This window comes from Antechinus flavipes, chromosome 2, assembly GCF_016432865.1.
Source record: "Antechinus flavipes isolate AdamAnt ecotype Samford, QLD, Australia chromosome 2, AdamAnt_v2, whole genome shotgun sequence".
In the NCBI taxonomy this organism is placed as follows: Eukaryota; Metazoa; Chordata; class Mammalia; order Dasyuromorphia; family Dasyuridae; genus Antechinus; species Antechinus flavipes.
Genome location: NC_067399.1, coordinates 217,078,430 through 217,099,248, shown reverse-complemented (window position 1 = coordinate 217,099,248; position 20,819 = coordinate 217,078,430). Strand labels below are relative to the sequence as shown.

The 20,819-nt window shown below is 33.8% G+C and overlaps 1 protein-coding gene across 1 annotated transcript in view; it reads right to left on the bottom strand.

Moving 5' to 3' along the window:
* Positions 1 to 1,120: 1,120 nt before the first annotated feature.
* The window catches only part of LOC127548678 (cadherin-13-like), a 314,443-nt gene continuing 294,744 nt past the window's right edge, over positions 1,121 to 20,819 (bottom strand). The window contains exons 6-8 of the mRNA XM_051976186.1: positions 19,678 to 19,911; positions 13,466 to 13,684; positions 1,121 to 2,865 (exon numbers count right to left, since the gene is read on the bottom strand). Of these exons, the coding sequence (XP_051832146.1) occupies positions 2,858 to 2,865; positions 13,466 to 13,684; positions 19,678 to 19,911 (461 nt within the window). The 3' untranslated portion in view covers positions 1,121 to 2,857. The remainder of the gene's footprint in view (positions 2,866 to 13,465; positions 13,685 to 19,677; positions 19,912 to 20,819) is intronic.

Genomic DNA, 20,819 nt, shown 5'->3' with positions numbered 1-20,819 from the left:
TTCACTCACCCTTATTAAGAAAGCACTCATTAATTCTATCCTTTGTTGTAATATGTTTCACTATGCCAAGCTATACATTGTCTCTGAGAAATTTTTAAGGGGACCATAAGTTGAAAAGGAAAGAATAACTATAAACCATGTGATAAAAAGTGAAGAATTTGAAGGAGAGACAAAAATATAGTTCAAATGACTTCCTCTATAAAGATACTTGCAGTCAACAGTGCCAGCTCATTTAAGTTTGAAGGAACTGTAAGGTTTATGGTACAATAGAATGGCCTTTGGGTTGGAAACCTGGGTTCAAATTCTAATACTGGAACTTATTGTTTGTGTATTTCTCAAATTCACTTTCCTTTTGTCTGTACTTTTTTCTTGCTGGGCAGGGAGGGATTTTGGAGGAGTGATACCTGTATTACAGAATTATTGTAAGTAAGGGATTTTGCAAACTCTAAAGCTTTATATAAATATTATATGGCTGGAGTGGTGAAGACAACAGATGTTTGAAGCATGTTATTTCTAAATGTGGTCAGCATAAGACTCTCACTAAAAAATGGAAGTCAGGCTGTCAAACCTGACTCAAACTTCTTCAGGTTTGGGGGGTGTGTGTGTGTGTGTGTGAATAATGGGAAATTTTCTTCCAGGATCTCCAGGAACTTTGCAGACCCAGGTGAGTCTATGAACTCAGGAAGCTGGCAGAATAAAGAGACATGGGATCTTGCTGTTATTAATGTGAAATTCCATCCCCTGCCCAAAGGAGACAGTCATACTTTCTGGTGTTTGGAGCATGTACTCAAGGCAGACCACCAGTGGGGACCATCACATTCTGTATGATTCTGTCATCTCCCTTCTTAGTTAAAAGAGTAACAATAAAAGTTCGTCGTTTGGATAGTCAAAAGTAGTTGCGGGACCTTGCCGTTTGTGACTTTTCAGACCAAACTAATGCTTCCTCCATAAAACTGCTCCACTCATGAGCATGATTCACAGCATCAATGGTATTGAGGGGTCCATAAAAAGATTTATGACAAAATAAAGCTTAGCATGAATATTATTGTATCAGCAAAGAGGCAAAGCATCTTAAAAGAGTAACAATACCAGAAAATAGAAAAAAACTATTATTCAGCACTTTTAACCACCAATACCCATTTATTTCAGTGGAGGAAAAAAAAACGCTTTGTATTATGTATGCGTCCAAAAGATTTACTATTGAAACAAATACAGTGTATGGAGCACTAGCTTTATAACTTCAGGCAAGAAAGACAATATGTGACCCCTAATCACTAGAAAAGTCTGACTAATGGATGCAGATGCCAACACCTATTGCATAAGAAAGCATTTTTTTTTGTTTTGTTTTGTTTTCTGTGGTTAAACCCTTAGTAAGCAACTGCAGTAAAATAAGCTAAGACACTTTTCTTACCCTAGTTACTGGCAAGCCCTAAGAAAAGCTACAGTCTGTCACTACTTTTGTTTTCATATAAAAATTTGGTGTGAGCTTTGATGGTTCATGTACAGTTTTTATTCACAAGATGGAGGTCTCGGGGCAAGCAATAGCTGCCTTATAACCTTTACATGCTCACAGAATGAAAATCAATTCCTCTTCATACATGATGAACACCCTTTTGTCATCAGGTTTGCAAATAGTGGTGGTTGATTCACCAGAAGGAAAAAAAAATTACTTACAAAGACTTCTTGTATTGTATACGTATATGTATTTGTATAGTTAAAACAAACGTGTGCGTATGTATATATGTATATGTATGTTTCTAGATTTATAAAATACAGTGCTGCTTGTCCTCCTCAGAAATGCACCATCTCACCTCTTACTTATGGTGGATTTACCACATACTGAGGAGAAACAATAGCATCTCTTGGATGATCCATTTCCCTGAAAACTCCAGTGACACCTAGATATTCAAGGTGCATGAACATTCTGGGTTGATACCCATGCAAGAACATTTCAGCCCTTTGCTTAGTACAGGGATGCTGTTTCCCCTGCTCTGTTCCTTCCAACATCCTCAGGCTGATGGAAGATGACACCAGTGGAAATTGGTCTGGAGAGTTCTGAAACCCCCTGAGGTTTAGGAGAAGGAATTCCTAACTTGGTAGAACTTTCGGTTGCGTACAGACCAGCCTGGTACTTTATCCCCAGGACTTCTGCCTCCAGGGCCAGAGCCAAGCTGGAGGAGAAACATCAGGTTACGAAAGCCAGCTCTGTAGCAACGGGGTCTTGGCGCCCCAGTCAAGTGTGGAGCACCTCGGTGCCTTAGTGTGCATCTGGAAGTTGAGCACCCCAAGGTGTTAGCAGCTGCTTTAGCTCAGACTTCACCCTCAACAGCTGGGCTACTCTGTCACTACATCATTTAACCTGTCAGCATGAACAACATAGCAAAACTAACCTATGGTGTATAGTCTCTCTATATAAATACAGTGTGTATATATATACATACGTATACTCATACATATACAAATACCAACCCACAGACAAAGCATTTTGAACAGCTGAATAGCAATATGTCAACAGATATCAAAAACAAGTAGTCATTCTTGAATTTTCTTTTTCTTCCATTCCCAGAAAGTCAAGTGAGATGTCATGATCCTTCAGTACTCAGGGTAACTACACGGCCATAACAACTTGCAAAAGGACTCCATCAATTACAAAGGAAGGCAGGAGCTGTCAGACACTGGAGCAGAGTTTGAGAAACGTAAGTGAAGTTGCAGACAAAACTGAAATCTGGAGCAATCGAGGCCTAGTTGAGAAGTACAGTGACCATAAACTGCAGTCTTCAGATCTGATTTTTTTTTCTTTTTCTTTTTTCCTGTTGCTATAGCAACTTGGTAGGCGAGCTTCAAATGTCAGGAGTTCTTACAGCCCTGGATGATGGAAAATATGCAGAGTTAAGCCAAGGAGATCATAATACGATTCCCAATGTTTTAGCTACACATTTGATATGTTTGTAATCAACCACAATAAACACGTTAATAAAAAGAGAGTGCTCTAGTGAAATCCCCATTTGTGAATGGAGTTTTTACAAAGAGAAAGTCATCCCACTAGAGAGAGAGAGAGGGAGGCAAAATCGACTACTGGCATTTTGGAAAATGTCAGTAAGGAACTCTTCACTTTACACATACAGCTACGATTATCAGTGCAGCTCCTGGTGCTCAAACTTGTATAATGATATTATGTTTTGCCATTGGATGGCTGGAATAAAGAATTGTCATTAATGTTTTGATATTACATTGGAAGAAGGACCCCAGGGCTGTGTGAACCCCAGGGTTTTGTACTGGCTTCTGTGCTAATTAATGCTTATGGCAAAAAGAGGAAGTGGTAGTGTGCTCTTCAATGTTACATTTGATACTAAAATGAGAAGAAATAAGCTAAGCTAAGACATTGCATAATGCAGGCAATGCTTATTGACTAGAATGTGGTAAGAACAAAACTAAGAAGATGGCATTTCATGGAGTTAAATATAAAATCTTATACCTGATTTTCCACAATTCAACTTTAAAAATACAGAATTCACATGGCTAGATATTTTAAAAATAATCTGGGGTAGAGAGATTGGGTTAATAGACTGAAAGTTCAGTAATAAAAATATTTATAGCTGTATTTTTTTTATACACACATCTTTGATTTTCACAATAAATCTGTGTTGTAAGTGCTATTATTCCCATTTTACAGATCAGGAAATTGAGATTGAGAAATGGTGATTTGCTTTGGGCCATAACATTAATAAATTTTAAGACAGGATTCAAACTCAGGTCTTTCTGATTCCATGTTCTGATTCTATCCACTCTACTACACTACTGAACTTTTCCAATATGAATATTAATAATAACAATAATGGCATTTATTTATACAGCATTATGTGCCAGATACTGTACTGCTTTCAAATGTTATTTCATTTGATCTTCATAATAACCCTGGGGGATAGGCACTATTATTGTCCTCATTGTACTTGAAATAAGGCAAGCAAAGATTAAGTGATTTTTCCTCAGCTAAAAAAGTATCTAAAAATGGATTTGAAGTGAGCTCTTCCTGATTTCTAGCCCAGATTGGTTAGCTCTGGGCATTATATCTTAGGTAGTGAATTAATAAACTTAAAGGAAACCTGGATGGCAAATAATTAGTTTTATGATGTTTTACTTTAAAAGAAAATATGTTGAAGGAATTGAATATCTTTAGCCCATGAAAGAGAAAATAAGAAATGAAGACATATAATAAATGTTTTTAAGTAATCATAGTTCTAAAATGTTTATAAGGCTTTAAGCTTTTTCTTCTTAGCTTCTTAGGGAACAGAACTTGTAGGCAAAAAATGGGATTTCAAAGACACAGATTTAAGCTTTCAGGTAAAAAACAAAACAAAACAAAAAAAAAAAAACACCTACTTAATAATAAGCACACAAAACTGGAATAAGCTACATTGAGAGCTTCTCTCTTACTGGAAAGGTCTTCAAAAAAATATCAGATGATCACTTATTGGTCATATTATAGAGGTAATTTTTCTGGGATAGGTAGACTATATTACCCCTGATTTCTCTCATAACTCTAAAATTCTGTGACTCTGTGATATTGTAGCAATCAGATTTTTGATTATATGTGTTCCATTAATAGCCCAAATCTTTTGTTACATAAATTCCTACCAAGCCAAACCTGTAAATGTACCATTGTTTATCTAAACCTAGGCAAAGGACTTTGCATTAATCTTTTTTTAAAATTTTACCTTAAGGATTTCATTCAATCAATAAACTTAAATATTCAAAAGCTTCTTGGATCCCTATTCTCTCTCTGAATGCTAAAATTATCTCCCTTGATTCTTTGTCACTGGCAAATTTGACAATTGTGCCATTTATTCTTCCATCTAAGTCATCAATAAAAATCTTGAACAGAAGAGCCCTCAGAAAGAGCCCAACAGCTTCCTGTTTGACTCATTCTCAAGGGTAATGCTGAACCAATAATAATCTAAGCTTTGTCATGAGACTGTTACAACAGTTATGAATCCACCCAACTTGTGTTATAATTCAGCCCACATTCTATCATATTTTCCACAAAGCTATTATATTAGATTTTGTCAAACACTTTTTTGAAATCAAAATATATAATGTCTATATTATTATCTTGATCTAATTGTCTAATCATTATCAAAAATGGAAATGAGGTTAGTCTCATATCACTTATTCTTAGTGAACATGATAAAGGTGTTATGGTGCCATTTTATAAATGACAAAACTAAGGTTCAATGAAGCCAAATGGCTTTTTCTAAGTTAGACAGGTAGTTATTGAAAATAAAAATATAGTTCACATTTAGGTATTGCTTAAAGATTTGCAACACCACTTGAATCATCTCATTTGGTTCTCAATATTATGGAAAATTCTTTTTTCTTCCTCAATGATAAACTAAAGATTCAAACAGGTTAAGTGATTTTGCTCAGAATAGCATAGCTTGCAAATATCATGTATGAGATTCAAAACAAAGTTTTCCTGACTCTAGGTTCAGTAATATTATATTACAAGCTTTGATAGCTTAAAATTGCACTAGGACTTTTGGGACACTCTATAGGCTAAAACCAAGACTAAAGTTTTAGGTCTCATGACTTCCAGTCCAATTCTTTTTTATATTCATTTGGTTTGAGAATCTGAAAAAATGATGGCTTTAAAATGTGGTCCTAATTCCACAACACAGAAGGAGAATTAAGCTGAATTTTGCCACACAAACACATTTTATCATGATGCAAGTGAACTTAGTTTTTCCTTTTCAGTTTTGTGTGAACAGATAAGCTCTTTGTGCAAAACTGTCAACCATAGCAGTGGTGCATGTCTGTGGTTAATGCACTGTAACATCCATTGCTCTAGTAAACATTTTAAAACTTCTTAAAAAATCATCTTGGCTCTTGAATCAATTTCAGTAAAAGTGCAGCACAAGTTAGCAGAAACAATCTTAGCAAAATAATAGGGATGTTGTTTAGGCATCAGTACAAATGTAAAGTTATCAAGGAAAATGTGATTTGAAAATATTTAAGAAAACTTATAGTTATTATTGCTCATCTTCCAGAGAAACTTCTTGTGGAAGAAAGAAAGGAAAGAAGGACAGAGAGACAGAGAGAGAGAGACAGAGAGAGAGAGAGAGAGAAGAGAGAGAGAGAGAGAGAGAGAGAGAGAGAGAGAGAGAGAGAGAGAGAGAGAGAGGAGAGAGAGAGAGGAGAGAAAGAGAGAGAAGAGAGAGAGAGAGAAGAAGAAGGAAGAGGAGGAGGAGGAGGAGGAGGAGGAGAAGGAGGAGGGAAGGAAGGTAGAAAGAAAGAAAACTAGTTAAAGGTAAGTTATGGATTCATGAACTTTTTTCAGTGATACTAGGGAGAAAATGTAGTGTCATCAAAATTATTAAAATCAAAACGTCATAATAAACAAATGAACAGAAAGCTTGTTTTAAAGTCAAGAAGGTCTGGTTCAAATATTTTCTCTGACACTGACACTACGATCTCCTGCTAGTCAGTGTTCTTGGCCCCAGGCTACTCCCAGCATTTAAATTATAGAGGTTTAATAGACCTGCATTGACAAGATGTTTCTTCTGGAGAGTTTCCCATACCAATAAAATTACAAATTGATCATAAACAAAACAGACCCATAGGCAAACAAACAAAAAAAAACTAAAAAAGGGGAACCCTGACTTTGGAATCTGGGGACCTGACGTTATTCTACTTAGTATGTGAACCTAGATAAGTTACTTCTATTTTCTAAATCTCTACTCTGTGTAATATGGGAAAGACAGATTATATGATTTCCAAGGTCCCTTTTAACTTTCATTTTGAGAGTCTATGATTCTGCAGGTATTTCGTGACCACTAAGAATACTGCAGATAATTGTGAGAACTTGTATGAATTAATTCGGAAAGTGAGTAGGAAGAGAAGAGTAATTTGTACAACAATAACATTGTAAAGACAAAAGACTTGAAAGCTCATTAGTATACTGATGAACTATAATTCCAGAGGACCAATGAAGTATGCTGCCCATTTCCTGACTAAGAAGTAATGGACTGAAGATGCAGAATGAGACATATAATTTTGGATATGAACAATGAAAGAATTTGCTTTGCTTAACTATCCATACTTGTTACAAGTCCTACTCTGGTCTGATATCACCTTTCCCCAGTTGGAAAGAAGAAAAAGAAGGACTAATAAAGAAAAGAAATTCTTGTTAATTGAAAAAAAAATAGCATTGGTATTCCTTTAAAAAAAAAAAAGCTGTGAGAGTGGGCATTCCACAGTTATGCTTCCAATCATGCCTACTTTGCCCAAGAGCACTATAATTTAGCAGTGTTTATGAGTAGGATTGCCTCCATATGGTACTATTTTTTGGCTATCAGATCTTTCTACAACAAGGAATTATCTTCAGACCATATTCTGGAATTATTATATGTAGTCCTATGAAGACAAAAAAAAATCAAGAAATTCTGTCTTTGACTGTATTTGACTTTTTTCTCATTCACTGGAAAACAGCTAGTTAGATAGCATTTTAGTTTTAAAAAGGCTAGATTCAGAATCAATGTTAATACAGTTAGCAAATGTACTCCTGAAAGGATACACTTACAGTTAATTCTGATGTGTCTAAGTTATACTGTAATCATGATGATATCCTAACACTCAGTCCATATACACCATGAGAACATGGGAAACACCTTCCTGGCATGTTATTTATGCTCAGATTAAAATAGGCATTAGCACCTTTTATGTAAAGACCTAAATGGTTTTATGTCCTTTTTTGGCATTAGTTGGATTTACAACAAAATTATGGCCAAATCTGTGATTGCATCAGATAAGTCTGAGTCACTATAGGTAAATAAGCATTACAGCCATTGTAGACTATAAATTCCTAAACAGGCTCTGCACAGCATAAGGCAATGACATTGACTTCAATTCCTGGAAAAATTATTGACCAATAAAGGAATTGTTGATGGATTTCTAAAAGATGAAACAATAATTACAAAGAGCCATGATGATTGCAACAAGTTATTTCAGAATAAGCTTATTTCATTTTTCAACCGGATTAATAAGCTAGTATATAAGGGGAACACTGAGGATATAATCTATTAATTTTTTGCAAAGATTTTTATATTGGGGATAATGAAGATTTTAGATTAAATTATAATATAAATATTTGCCAGACTCAAAGGATAGTTGCTAATGGTTTCATGTCCAGGTGACAGGAATTCTCCAAAGAAGTTTCCTGGGGATCTGTGTTTAACCAAGTTCTCATTTATATTTTTACAAATGGAGTTTTATCAAATTTACAGGTGCCAAAAAACAGGGCAAGAGTGGCTACAATACAATGATAGAGTCAGGGTCTAAAAGAATCTTGACAGACTGAAGTATTGTAATGAATTTAAGATTAAATGCTTTGGGGTAAAACAAAAACAACTTCCTCAGAATAACACGAGGGCGGTATTTTTAGACAATAACTATTCTGACAGTGATGTGGAAGTTACACAAATTTGACATTAGTCAGCTATGTAAATACCACATCTAAAAACATTAATGTGATCTTGGAGTTGGTACAGTAAGAGAGGCATAGGGAAGCTTCAGCCCTAGTGTACTCTATCTTCATCATACTTTATTGACAATTTTGTGTTTAGTTCTGGACACCATACTATAAAAAAGAACATTAATAAAATGGAGAAAGTTCAAAGAAAGAAAATCAGCCTAGTGGCTTTTTTTGGGGGGGAGGGGGGGCTGAAGCAATTGGGGTTGAGTGACTTGCCCAGAGTCACACAGCTAGGACCTGATCATATTTGAACTGCTCAGGTCCTCCTGACTCTTGGAGATGTACTTTATCCACTTCATCACCTAGCTTGCCCTCTAGTGACATAGCTTGAGTCTATGTCTTATGTGGATTCATTTAAGGAATTGGAAATGTTTAGAATGAAAAAGATTTGAAGATTTGAAATGAGATAAGGAGGAAGGATCAGGGCAGTATAGATGTTAAGCATTTCAAGAGTTGTCATGTGGAGGAAGAATCAGATTTTTTTTTTTTCTCTTTACCCAGGAAGTAGAACTAGGAGAAAAAAAAGGATGCAAGTACAGAGGAAATTTAGATTCAAGGTCAGGAAAACTTCCTAACATTTGGAGGTCCTGTTGTACTCCCAGACTTTGGAGACTATTTTGAGAGTTAGTGAATTACTCTTCCTTGGCAGTTTTCAAGGCAAATCAGGATGACTACTCACCACAGCATATTCTAGTAGGGATTCACTCTTTCTTGAGTTGAATTAGATTTTCTCTGAGATCCCTTTCAACTTTCAACTCATTTTTGCCTGTAATTTTTCAAATGGATCTAGCTAGTGTCAAATATCATAAATAGTTGAATACTGGTCTTCCTAACACTAAGATCACCAGTCTCTTCTGTACACCAAACTGTTTCTTTGTTCAATTTGTTCAGAAAAATAAATCATTTTAGGATAGAAAGTAAAGGCAGATTTAAATGATAACATTATGGGTATGTAGTTTTTAGATTCAGAAAAGCAAATGGAGACTTTGGTCAGGTTCCCTTTGTTGCTTACTTATCAGATACCTCACAGCTAATCAATTGTCAATCTACTATTGAATGAATGACAAATGATTTAAATAATTATTCAACTTTTTTTTTGTTTGAACAATGAATGATCTGGATGACTATTCAAATAGTTCAATCATCTTAAAACTACATAAAAGAAATAAGGTCTGGATAGCTCTTTGGCTATTTAGAGCATTTCAAATAGTTATTCTTTTGACATATAAAATGTCTTCTTTTCCTGATCTGAATTTATGAAATCAAATGTCAAATTATGAAAGAGAATTCTCTTTATTATTTTATTTTCATTAAGAATCTTTAAATGACCTTTCAAATCTGAAATTATAAAGGTATAACACAAAACTCATTAAGTCAATGTCCATCATAAGGTATCTATCAAAAGTTCTTGTGATCTGTTCACTACTGAAATGTCCTTCATACCTCCCATCCCCTCCCCCAAATTGAAATCATTCAGACAAGAAAGAATCAATTAGGTCAAAACATTGATATTTATTTCTCTTCTTTTTTCTTCTTTTTATTTTTTTTGAAAGAGATTAGAGATCAGAATACTGAAGTAAAAACTGGCTTCCCAAGTTTAGCTTTCATATAGCCTAAGACATTTCATGTGGCATAAGACAGCCATCCTAGATCTTTCAAAGAACAAAGCTAAAGTAATTCAGTAATTTTTATATGTTAAAAAGACTTTCCTTCAAGTACAGTTATTAAATGAGAAAAATACCTATAAAGGTCTTTAAAAATTTCATAACCTAGTTATTCCTTTTAGTAAGAGGGAAACAGAATTTGGTGGGAAAATAAACTTTTTTTTAAAAAATGAACTTGAAATTTTATGGCCAAAAGCAAATACAATTTTCAAATACAATTTGGAGAACAATAGAATATTTCAGAGCATAGAAAAAGCATGCTACATTTTATCCTATGTCCAATGTCCCAGTGAATATGAAGATTTATTAAGTAAATTAATCTAAAGCCTATAGAATCTTCATTGGTCTCAAATCCCATCTGCCTATGTCATATTTTTTGTGAAGGTCAATTTTCTTTTCTTTTCCTCCTTTCTTTAAAAAAAAAACCCTAAATTATGTTTTCATTGTATAGTATTGATTCAGCATTACTTATGGCTTTTCAAGTATTCCTAGAGGTTATCCTATATACTTATGTTATGCCTAGACTGTGTAGAGTGGGAAAAGAATATATTCCCTAGGTTTCAGATAATAGTAAGTCAATTAGTATTTGTGAAATACCTATATGTCCCAGGCACTATAAATGCTGGGGCAGGGGGGAGGGGGAGGCAGGGAGAGGAAGATCACACAAGAAAATTCTTGCTCTAGAGGAACTCACATTTTAATGAGGGAGAAATAAAGCTTCCCCAATTCTGTTTTAGAATTCTGTGTTCTATAGAGGCAATTACTATGTTTCGCTATCATCACATCACTATTGTGGCCATCATCATAATTTATATTTGTATGACCAAAACAAACCTTTTGCCCCGCTCCCATCTCACCACCAAAATCCACTTTCCTATATGTCAAATATGTATTATTTGAACATAGTGGATGCATAATAACTACTTCCTAAATGAATTCTGATTGCCTGATAATCAAAATTCAAATAATGAAATTTAAAGTCCAACAACCTGGACCTTCCATTTATCCCATGTGATCTTGTCAATCCCTACACCTCTTAGTTCCACCTATGATGATGCAGCCAAGCCTGTGTGCTTTACTTTTGTGAATTGTTGAAAATGCCAATTTACTTTTAAACACCAAATTGGCTTGCTTCCCTGGTTTGGAATCTGTTCTTTGCAGTACCACATTTATAAAATGTTAAGGGAAAATAAAATAGGCAGGGTGATGGGGGTTGGGGAGGGGAGTGTTGCACTACTTTCCAAAGAGCGAGCCAGGGAAATGACTATGGGTTAATGCCTAGGCTGAAGCCTGTTTGCATCACAGGGCACATCTTTGTTCCCCCACACCTGAGTCTCTTCACACTCAGTTTGACAAATTAATTCCACTGCAGTCAGGAATCATTGAATTCAGGTAATTTCTTCCCACCCACTGCATTTCTCATTTCCTGTACAATCATAGCTCTGACTGCCACTGCCCAAACCCTTTAGTGAACTGGTTTAAAGCAAATATAGGCCTAGAGGGTCACTGTGACCCAAAACAAAGACTATAAACCACATTTGCTGCTTGAACTAAAAGCTTTTTCCAATGCAGGACCAAAGGCAAATTTAAATAATAATTACAATCAGTATTCGGACAATTTAGGGGGAAGACAGGCTATGTTTATGGAATGAAAACATTAGATTGGGGGAGAAAAAAGGAACAACAAGACTCTAGTATTCTCAGATGTTTTCATGGTCAATTTAGATCACTGTAGACATGAGTTAAATAATTACTACATTTAGAGTGGCTGAGATGCCCTGAGTCCCTTGGAAACTGGTGCTTCCAAAGTTGGAAAAAACTCACAGCTTACAGGACTCTGAGATCTGTTAACAAATTCTCCCATTCAGGTAGTATTACTCCCCTTGTTCTTTTACTCCTAGGGAAATAACTGGAAATCACAAGTACTTATCCTCATTCCTGGTACTATTTGTAGTCACCTGGCCTCCCAAGCCTTTTTTCTCTAGAACAAAACTTCTTAAACTGTGGATTGTGACCCCATATGGGGTCATACAACTGAATGTGGGTGTTTGAAATTATGATTTATTTTTAATAAATGTTTGGTTTGTATACCTATTTTATATAATTTTATGCCTAGGGTTCTGTAAAAATTTCCTGGGTAGTAGAAAAAGTTTAAGAAGCTCTGCTCTAGAGTTGCTAATTTTAGCCAAAGGCAACAGCTAATTCCCAATTATTAGCTAGGTTTCTAGGGTAAGTTAGGCCTGTTGCCCCTTATTACAACTATGAAGTGGACATAGGGGATAGAGGGCCTAATTATGAAATGGATAAGTTAAGAGCAATTCAGTATATACCCATACTTTTACTTAAAACCTACTAGTGCTGAGGCTATACCATTCTTTGACATGGGCTTTCAAGTGCAGATTCAATTTATCATAGGTATCATTATCTTCTTCTAGGTATTCTCTCATTCATCTTCTTTGGTCTTGCTAGAATCCTAACTAGAATTCTCCCATAATAATTCTCTATCTTCTCTTCCCAAGCCTTCTCTGCTCCATTCTATAATACTTAAGTCTTTTCTTTTATGTGTCCCTTGTGATCTTTCTTCATCATCATAGACTCCTTAAGATTTTTTTTCTACTATACATCAATCCCATCTCAAACCTTTTCTCATCCATTAGGTACTCTCAATTTTTATTTTTTTATTTTTTTCTGCACAGAATCATAAACTAGAGGTAGAAAGGTCTTTAGGGTACATATGATCCGATTTCTTCTTCTTAGCAGCTGAGAACAGGCTGATACTAATAAAGAAAAGGAGGTTTGATTAGCTAAGTTAGTTGCAGGTCCTCTGACCATTTGTCTCTCCTCTTGTCACTCATATTTTCTAACCACATATTATCACTGCTAAATCTTCATTTCCCCATGTCTTCTCTTCTCTGGCACATCTTCCTAAGTCTGCTCCTGTCTTTTCTTCTCTCTGTTATCTTCACACATTCTTTTCTATTTTATTCCTTCTATATCTTCTTTATTATTTTTCCTATAAGTGTCTTTTCCTTGCCTGAGATTGCTCTCATCTCTACTAGCTCAATTCCTGACTGACTTTTACACCATGGATATAATGACTTGCAATCATCTCTTGGAGAATGGCCTCCAACCTCAAACTAAGTGTTTTCTCACAGACATATTGATTCTTCTTAAGAAATAACTCATCAAAAATATATTCTTGGAAAATATGTGAAAAATTACTTCCATGAACCTATAAAAATGACATTTTCCCCAATGTTTAGGCTTAACTTACATACTAAGCTGAAGAATGAAAGAAGCAGGACTAAGGTGGTTCTGATGTGCAGGATCCCAGCTGAGCTGCAGTCCATTTTAGATTTCTTACAGGAACAAACTTGCACTTTGAGTTCTGTGGTGTTGGACAAAGGTGGTGTGCCTGAGTCCGTCACCATGATAGGTAGGTTGTAGTTTGCTTTCTTCAGGTTTTGAAGAAGGCTTAACTGGGCATGAGTGTCTGGAAGGAAAGAGACATATATAAGAAGATTGTCAGAGACTTTCTAAAATTGAAGAACACAAATAATCTATTCCTTATAGAATATGTAGAATACTTGTTTTTGACATGAGATAGTTTTTTCTCAATAGTATTTTATTTATCCAAATAAATATAAATATAGTTTTCAATGTTTTTGGTAAGGCTTTGGGTTTCAATTTTTTTCTCCTTCCCTCCCTTACCTCTCCCCTCTCCCAAAGAGTAAGCAATCTGATACAGGTTAAAAATATGCAGTTCTTTTAAACATATTTTCATATTTGTCATGTTATACAAGAAAAATCAGACCACAAGGAAAGAATCATGAAAAAGAAAAAAACAAACAAACAAAAGATTAAAATACTATCCACATGTTTGTGGATCCATGTTCAGGCTCCATAGTTCTTTCTCTTCATGTCAATGACATTTTCCATCCCAAGGTTATTGGAATTGTCTTGGATCAGTGAATTCTTAAAAAGATCCCAGTTCATCATAGTGGATTATCACATATTTTTGCTGTTATTGTATACAATGTTCTCTGAGTTTTGCTCACTTTACTCAGCATCAGTTTTTGGAAATCTTTTCAGACTCATCTGAGATCAGCTTCCTCATTATTTCTTATAGAATAATAATATTTCATTATATTCATATGCCACAATTTATTCAGTCATTCCCTCATTGATGGGCATCTACTCAACTTTCAGTTCCTTGTCACTACAAAAACAGCTGCTACAAACATTTTTGCACATGTGGATCATTTTCTCTCTTTTATGATCTCTTTGAGATATAGACCCAATAGTGTTTGTCATGAAATATGAAATTAGGTTGAAACAACCTCCAAATATTTATTAACCATCTATTATGTGCCAAGCACAAGGGATACGGGACTAAAAGTAACTGCATCTGGCCTGCATTTAAACCATTAAGTCACACTTTACTTCTTTGCATTATGGATTTTTCCCAGGTTGGCTTCAGTTCTACTTTGTATTGAACTTATTTAAGAAATCCAAATAGTCATTACAAGTTATAGTTGAAAAAATAACTAAAGGCTTTTTTCTGCCTTTGAGTCATATTGATCATATCATTTTTCCTCTCTTAGAATTCTCTCAAGTTCTCTTCCAGTAAACCAAATTTTACTCTTCCTTCCAACAGAGGTCCAATTATACTCTCCCTGAATATACTAGCTCCGACTTTTAAGAAGAAAACTTGAATTGTCCTGAAGACACTTTCAATGAGTCTGCCGAAGATGAGCTTACATTATGATGTGTATTTTTAATAAAAAAAAACCAAGTTTTTTTTTAAATCTTCCTGTACAATAAACTGATAAATGCTAAGTTCAAAAGAATAAAAATAGGATAATGACTTCTAAGGTATTTTTTTTCTGAACTCTAAGAATAACATGGAATAGGATGAGCATTAAAATAAGAAATAATAACAAATTTATACAGCACTTCAATTTTTACCAATTATTTTGATCACAGCAAGCCTTTGAATTAAGTAGATACGTATTGCCATCCCTGTTGTAACACTGTAGAAACTCAGACTTAGAGAGTCTAAGTTACTCATCCATGATCTCACAGCTAAGAAATATATGACAAAGGATTAAATTCAGTTACACTGACTCTAAGACCTGATATTATATATGATCCTTTACTACACTGCCACTTTCTTCTCCTCATTCTCTCTGAGCACTTGGGATCTGAATTCCATAATTTATCCTATTATTTTGCTTCCAGAATAAGTATCCTATTTTCTCATCAGATATAAATCACTTGAAAGCATAAACTGTTTTATACTATTCGACAGCTAACAAAAAATAAATCAATTCAATTAAAATGATTATGTGCCTATTGTAAACAATTAAGATTTCCTTATAAATGGTGTTTTAGTCTGTGGGTGATATTGTGATGGCTGGCCCAATACATGGTATCCATAGCCACCAAAAATTATTTGGCCTAGCCATACATACAATAAAAAAAAAAAAAAACTCAATGAAGAATATCTATTATACAGATTACAGTGTTAAATGGATAATTCTTAGGGTTGTCCATTTATCTATGAATATGTATATGTATCTGTAATTTTAAGAGGAATTAAAATTGAATAGAAATTTGAATCCACAATTAAACAGGTAGAAATGAAAATAGACTGAATTGTTCATTAGGACCTAGAGAAAGTTTTTAGTGATTTAGTACTTTTCTCTAAATTTAATACCAATATTACATTATTATCATGAAAGTGAGAGAACACTAATCAACTAGGTAGTCTAGTAGGTAGATCTAGTGAGTAGATAACGATGATGATGATGAGGATGAAGATAGCTAACATTCATTTAGTGCTTATAGTTCCTGCACTGTGATAAACACTTTACAATTACTATCTCATTTGATCCTTACTATAATCCAGGGAGGTAAGTTTTATTATTATTTTCTTTTTACAAACAGAGTTTAAGTGTCTGAGGCAGGTTTTGAACTTGGGTTTTTCTGATTCCAGACCCAGTTCTCTATTCAATGTTCTATTTAACTGAGTAGACAGCAACTGGAAGATATGAGTTCAAAGTGTGCTTCAAACTTTTATTTGCAGTGTTATCTTAAGTGAGTCTCTTTATCTCTCTTAGCTTAGCTTCCTATTTGGAAAATGGAAACAATATTAATATATATTTCATAAGTATGTTATGATAATCAAATGAGAAAATTTGTAAACATTAAAGTACTTTATAAATGTCAGTAATAGTTTATGAAAATTAATAATAATTATCATTCAGGATAATAGCAACAAATGTTTTGGGGGTACTCAGGCTTAACATACCTTACATATTATGAAGAAGAACCACCCTAATAAATGGTGTACTACTGGAAAAGAAGTGGGGCTTATCATGTGGTAAGATGGAGGAATATTTGTTGAAAGGCCCAAATGCTTTACTCATATTCTTGAAATGTCAGGAAAATGAAAGTCCAGTTGGGTTTGAGTAGACTCCATTTAGCCAATTTATGGCAAGGTAAGGGGAAGACTCTTATCTATGTATGGATTACTATCAGTATCACTCAATGGAAATACAAAACAGAGATATTTGGGTTAAACAAAGTACTAAAACATTTCTTGTTAACAGAATGAATAAAATTAAATTCAATACTGAAACTCAATATCAAACCATAGAGTCTCTCCCTCTCTGTGCCTATTTCCCACATCCCCAACTCTCAGATCACTGCAATACATTCATGAGGATTCTCATTACCAGTAAAGTCTCATTTATCAAGTAAGAGGGAAATGGCATATATTGACATATCCGGTCTGTGGTTATTTGAATTTTTTCTTGCATTTTTGTTCATTTTTATCACAAGAACAACACAACAGAATATAGAGTTGGAAGACTGTGAAGTCAGCAAATATATATTCTGGCATCTATTACATGTATACATATTTTATGCATTAATTTCAGGAAGTTTGGAACCAGCATTTACTGGCTCATGAAAAGTAATTATTAAAATTTCAGTGCAAGCATTTATACCTGGCAACTTGTCAAATACTACAAATCAGAACTTCATTTATTGTTTTGTTGATTGTCTATGCTTTAAAAAGTGATGGAAAAATTTAATAATATACAGTCAACTTAATAAAGAATCATTTTACCTTTTTGAGAGCCAATTGTTAAACATTTGTCATCACATCCCCAATGCTTGTAATATATATACATACACACACACACACATACACACATAGTGTATATACATACACTATATATATATATATATATACTATATATGTATATATAGTACATATATGTATACATACTATATATTTATATACACACGATATATATATATATACATTATATATATACACACTATATATATGTATATACACTATATATTTATATAGAAGAGACTAAACTGACACAGATATTAAAATTTATATCCAAGATTTATGTGCCAGTTAGTGTCTGAGGCAAAACATAAACCTAAATTACAAATTCAGTTCTTCCTATCTCTCCAGTATTATCACACATTACTCCTCTCTTCTCCCATTTTTCTATCCATCTAATAGCAGCCTACTTGTTGTTTTACACAAATGCCTTCCATTTTTCATCTCTGCTTCTTGGTTTGTCTATGTTGTATTCCTTCATCATTTCTGCCCCTTGAAATCTGTTTTCCTTCAAGATTGAGCTCAATCATCATCTCACACATGAAGGTTTTCTGATTACCTCAAGTGTAGCCCCTTTTTACAATTCCCTTGTCTTCTTTTTGCATAAACTTTATACATACACATGTATCTGTGTATGAATGTATATACACATATAGTTATATTTACATATATTTAATATACTTAGATATGTACATCTTGTCCCTATTTATCAAGAACTAAACATGTAGAAAGTACTAAATTTGTGTTTGCCATTTGGTAGGTTAATGTGTCATTAAAATCAAACTAAAGGGGGGCTTTAGTTTAGCACATGACTTTTTGTTTCTTAAGGGAGAGAAAAGGTTATGGCTGGGAGAGAGGGCAGCCAGCAGCTGGCTAGAAATGAAACTCAAAATCTGACTAAGGGTGATTCAGAGTAAGTAGCAATGTTTTATGTGTATAGGGCAAGGACCTTAAAGATTCCTTTAAAAATAAATTGTAGGCAGCTTTTGTATGGGAGAAGTTTAGCCTTTGTAAACTATTCTATATTGTATTACAGTATAAAGGAGGCTTGCTCAACTGAGCTCTTTCAAGGACCCAGAAGAGTTGGGATGACCTACACTGAGAATATAGTAATGAAGAAAGTAGGATAAAGAATAAAGATCAAAAACTCAGGAAGATAGAGAGTGAAAGACAAGGAATTATCAAAGAAAGCTCCTTACCTATAAAGAAAAAAGTAACAGAAGTAAGGATGAAAATATTAAAACACTTGATTCTGTAAAATAGCTAGTATGGAATTTTTAACTTAGAAAAGTTCAGGCAAAATAAGTGTTCTGCAGTTGTTATCTTGGGAACATTAAGCCATTTCTGTGGGCTTCAATTTTCTCATCTTTAAAATTGAAAGGTTAGACTGAAGCAAGGGTTCTTAAACTGTCATAAACCCTATCCATCTGGTGATCTGATGAAGCCTATGGAAATTTTCTTAGGAAAATTTTAAATATATAATATGAAACACAGAAAAATATAAAGCAAATCAAGTTTGGGGAAAGTAAAGATCTCGCTGTGTTATATAAAGTTATATTAGACATCCTTAAATATATATGCTTAAACATATACTAATATATATTTTATGTATATGCATAACACACAAATATTCCTTTGAATTTCATCCATGAATCCTTTTGACTGTAGAGCATAGGTATGTTATATAACCAGCTGCTGGTTGAAATTAATCTAAGATTTGTAGAGAAGGGTCATGAAACATACCCACTTTCAGCTCATTAAAATAAAGAAGAATATAGTGGGAAGAAGGGAAGAAGGAACTAAGTAATACTTAGTCTCTGAACAAACCATACAGGGAGACTTTTCAAACAAATTATAAAAGGTAATAGGGAACAGAAGAGTAAGCAAAATAAGTTATACCAAAATTTTATGAAGGCATGTGAAAAGAAAAAAAAGTGGGGCAAAGAAAGAATAAAGAATCACAATCTAGATCATACAATCTCCCTAACAAAAATAGATATTTTAAAGACAAAGTATATGTAAAATAAATAAAACAAAAAGGTAAAGCATGAAACAGAAAATATTGAGGTTAAAATTCAAGACCTTGAATGGTATAATAAAAATGCACACTGTTATCCCAGAATGTGTATTTGTAGTATTTGAGCTTACATAGTTGGTTTGTTTGGGGGAGGGCAAAATCCTAAGTATAGCAATGAGTATAATATGGAAATATCAATTATGATAAAGTAGTATTGTAAGGATGAGATCACAATAGGGAAAGAACCCAGAATTCTTTGGGATAAAAGCTTACATGAGGCCAAAAATCTAATAATAATAAAATGATTATTTATTGTACTTACCATTGATCTTAGAAATTTTCCAGAATTTATCAGAACCTGTTTGTTTATTAAGTTCAAATTTGAATGGATCGGTGTTTGGATGGAGATCCTTATCTAATGCTCCCAAAATAACCACATTGAGATCTTTGGCATCATCACAGACTTTGGCAAGTGTTGGGTAAATGAGAGGAGCATTGTCATTCACATCTTCCAGTCTTATTTGTAGAGTCCCAGTACCAGTTGCAGGAGGATCACCTAAAGAAATGGGGAAAAAAAGATGTATATAATTTTAGATTTGGTCTTTGTTTTCTTCTAGAAGATGCAGTATATACTACCATATTTGCAGATTCCTTTTTTACAAAATACAAAAGATATCTTTTATTTTCATCAATCATTTCCAAAATGGAGGTCAAATCACACTAGAAGAGAAAATTCAACAAGCAAATCAAGCTTTCTTTAAACACCTACTTAAAACAAGATCCTGCATTATACAGTGTAAATACAAAACAAATTCAAAATAATGCTTTCTCTTTGGGAATTAGTCTCCTGAAAGGGAAAAAAAATATTTGAAAGCCAAGTAAATTCAAAGGATACACAAAGTAAATATACAAGTTCAGGGGAGAAATTGGGAGAGGATCAAGAAAGGCTTTGGGTAAAAAGTGATAACCAACTTCTACTTTGAAGGAAATTAGGAATTCCAGGGGACAAAGGGAAGGAAAGAGTAGTACTAGCTTTCAGAATAGAAATATGGACTGGATATAAAGGTTCAGGGAACCATGTGATGATTGAATCCATTTGTATTAAAAGATGACTAAGAGATGGTATAAAGGTTAGGATTCTCTGAAATCAATATTTTACCTTTAAAACTATAAATCTTTTATTAAAAGTCAATGTCAATATGTGTTAGGTGAATTGGGAAAGGATACAATCATACAGTTGAATTAGGATGCTAATCTGTAAAGACAATGCCCTTGAAATAAAACAAAACAAATAAAAACTTTAAGCAAACAAAAATTGCTTTAATACAGAAAACAAGCCTATAAAATAATGGCATAATGATAAGATTTCTCTCTTTCACTTGTTTTTCTATAGTAATAGCTAATATTTATCTTGTCCTTTAAGATTTGTAAATTGTTCCATATATTTTTTCTCATTTGATCCTC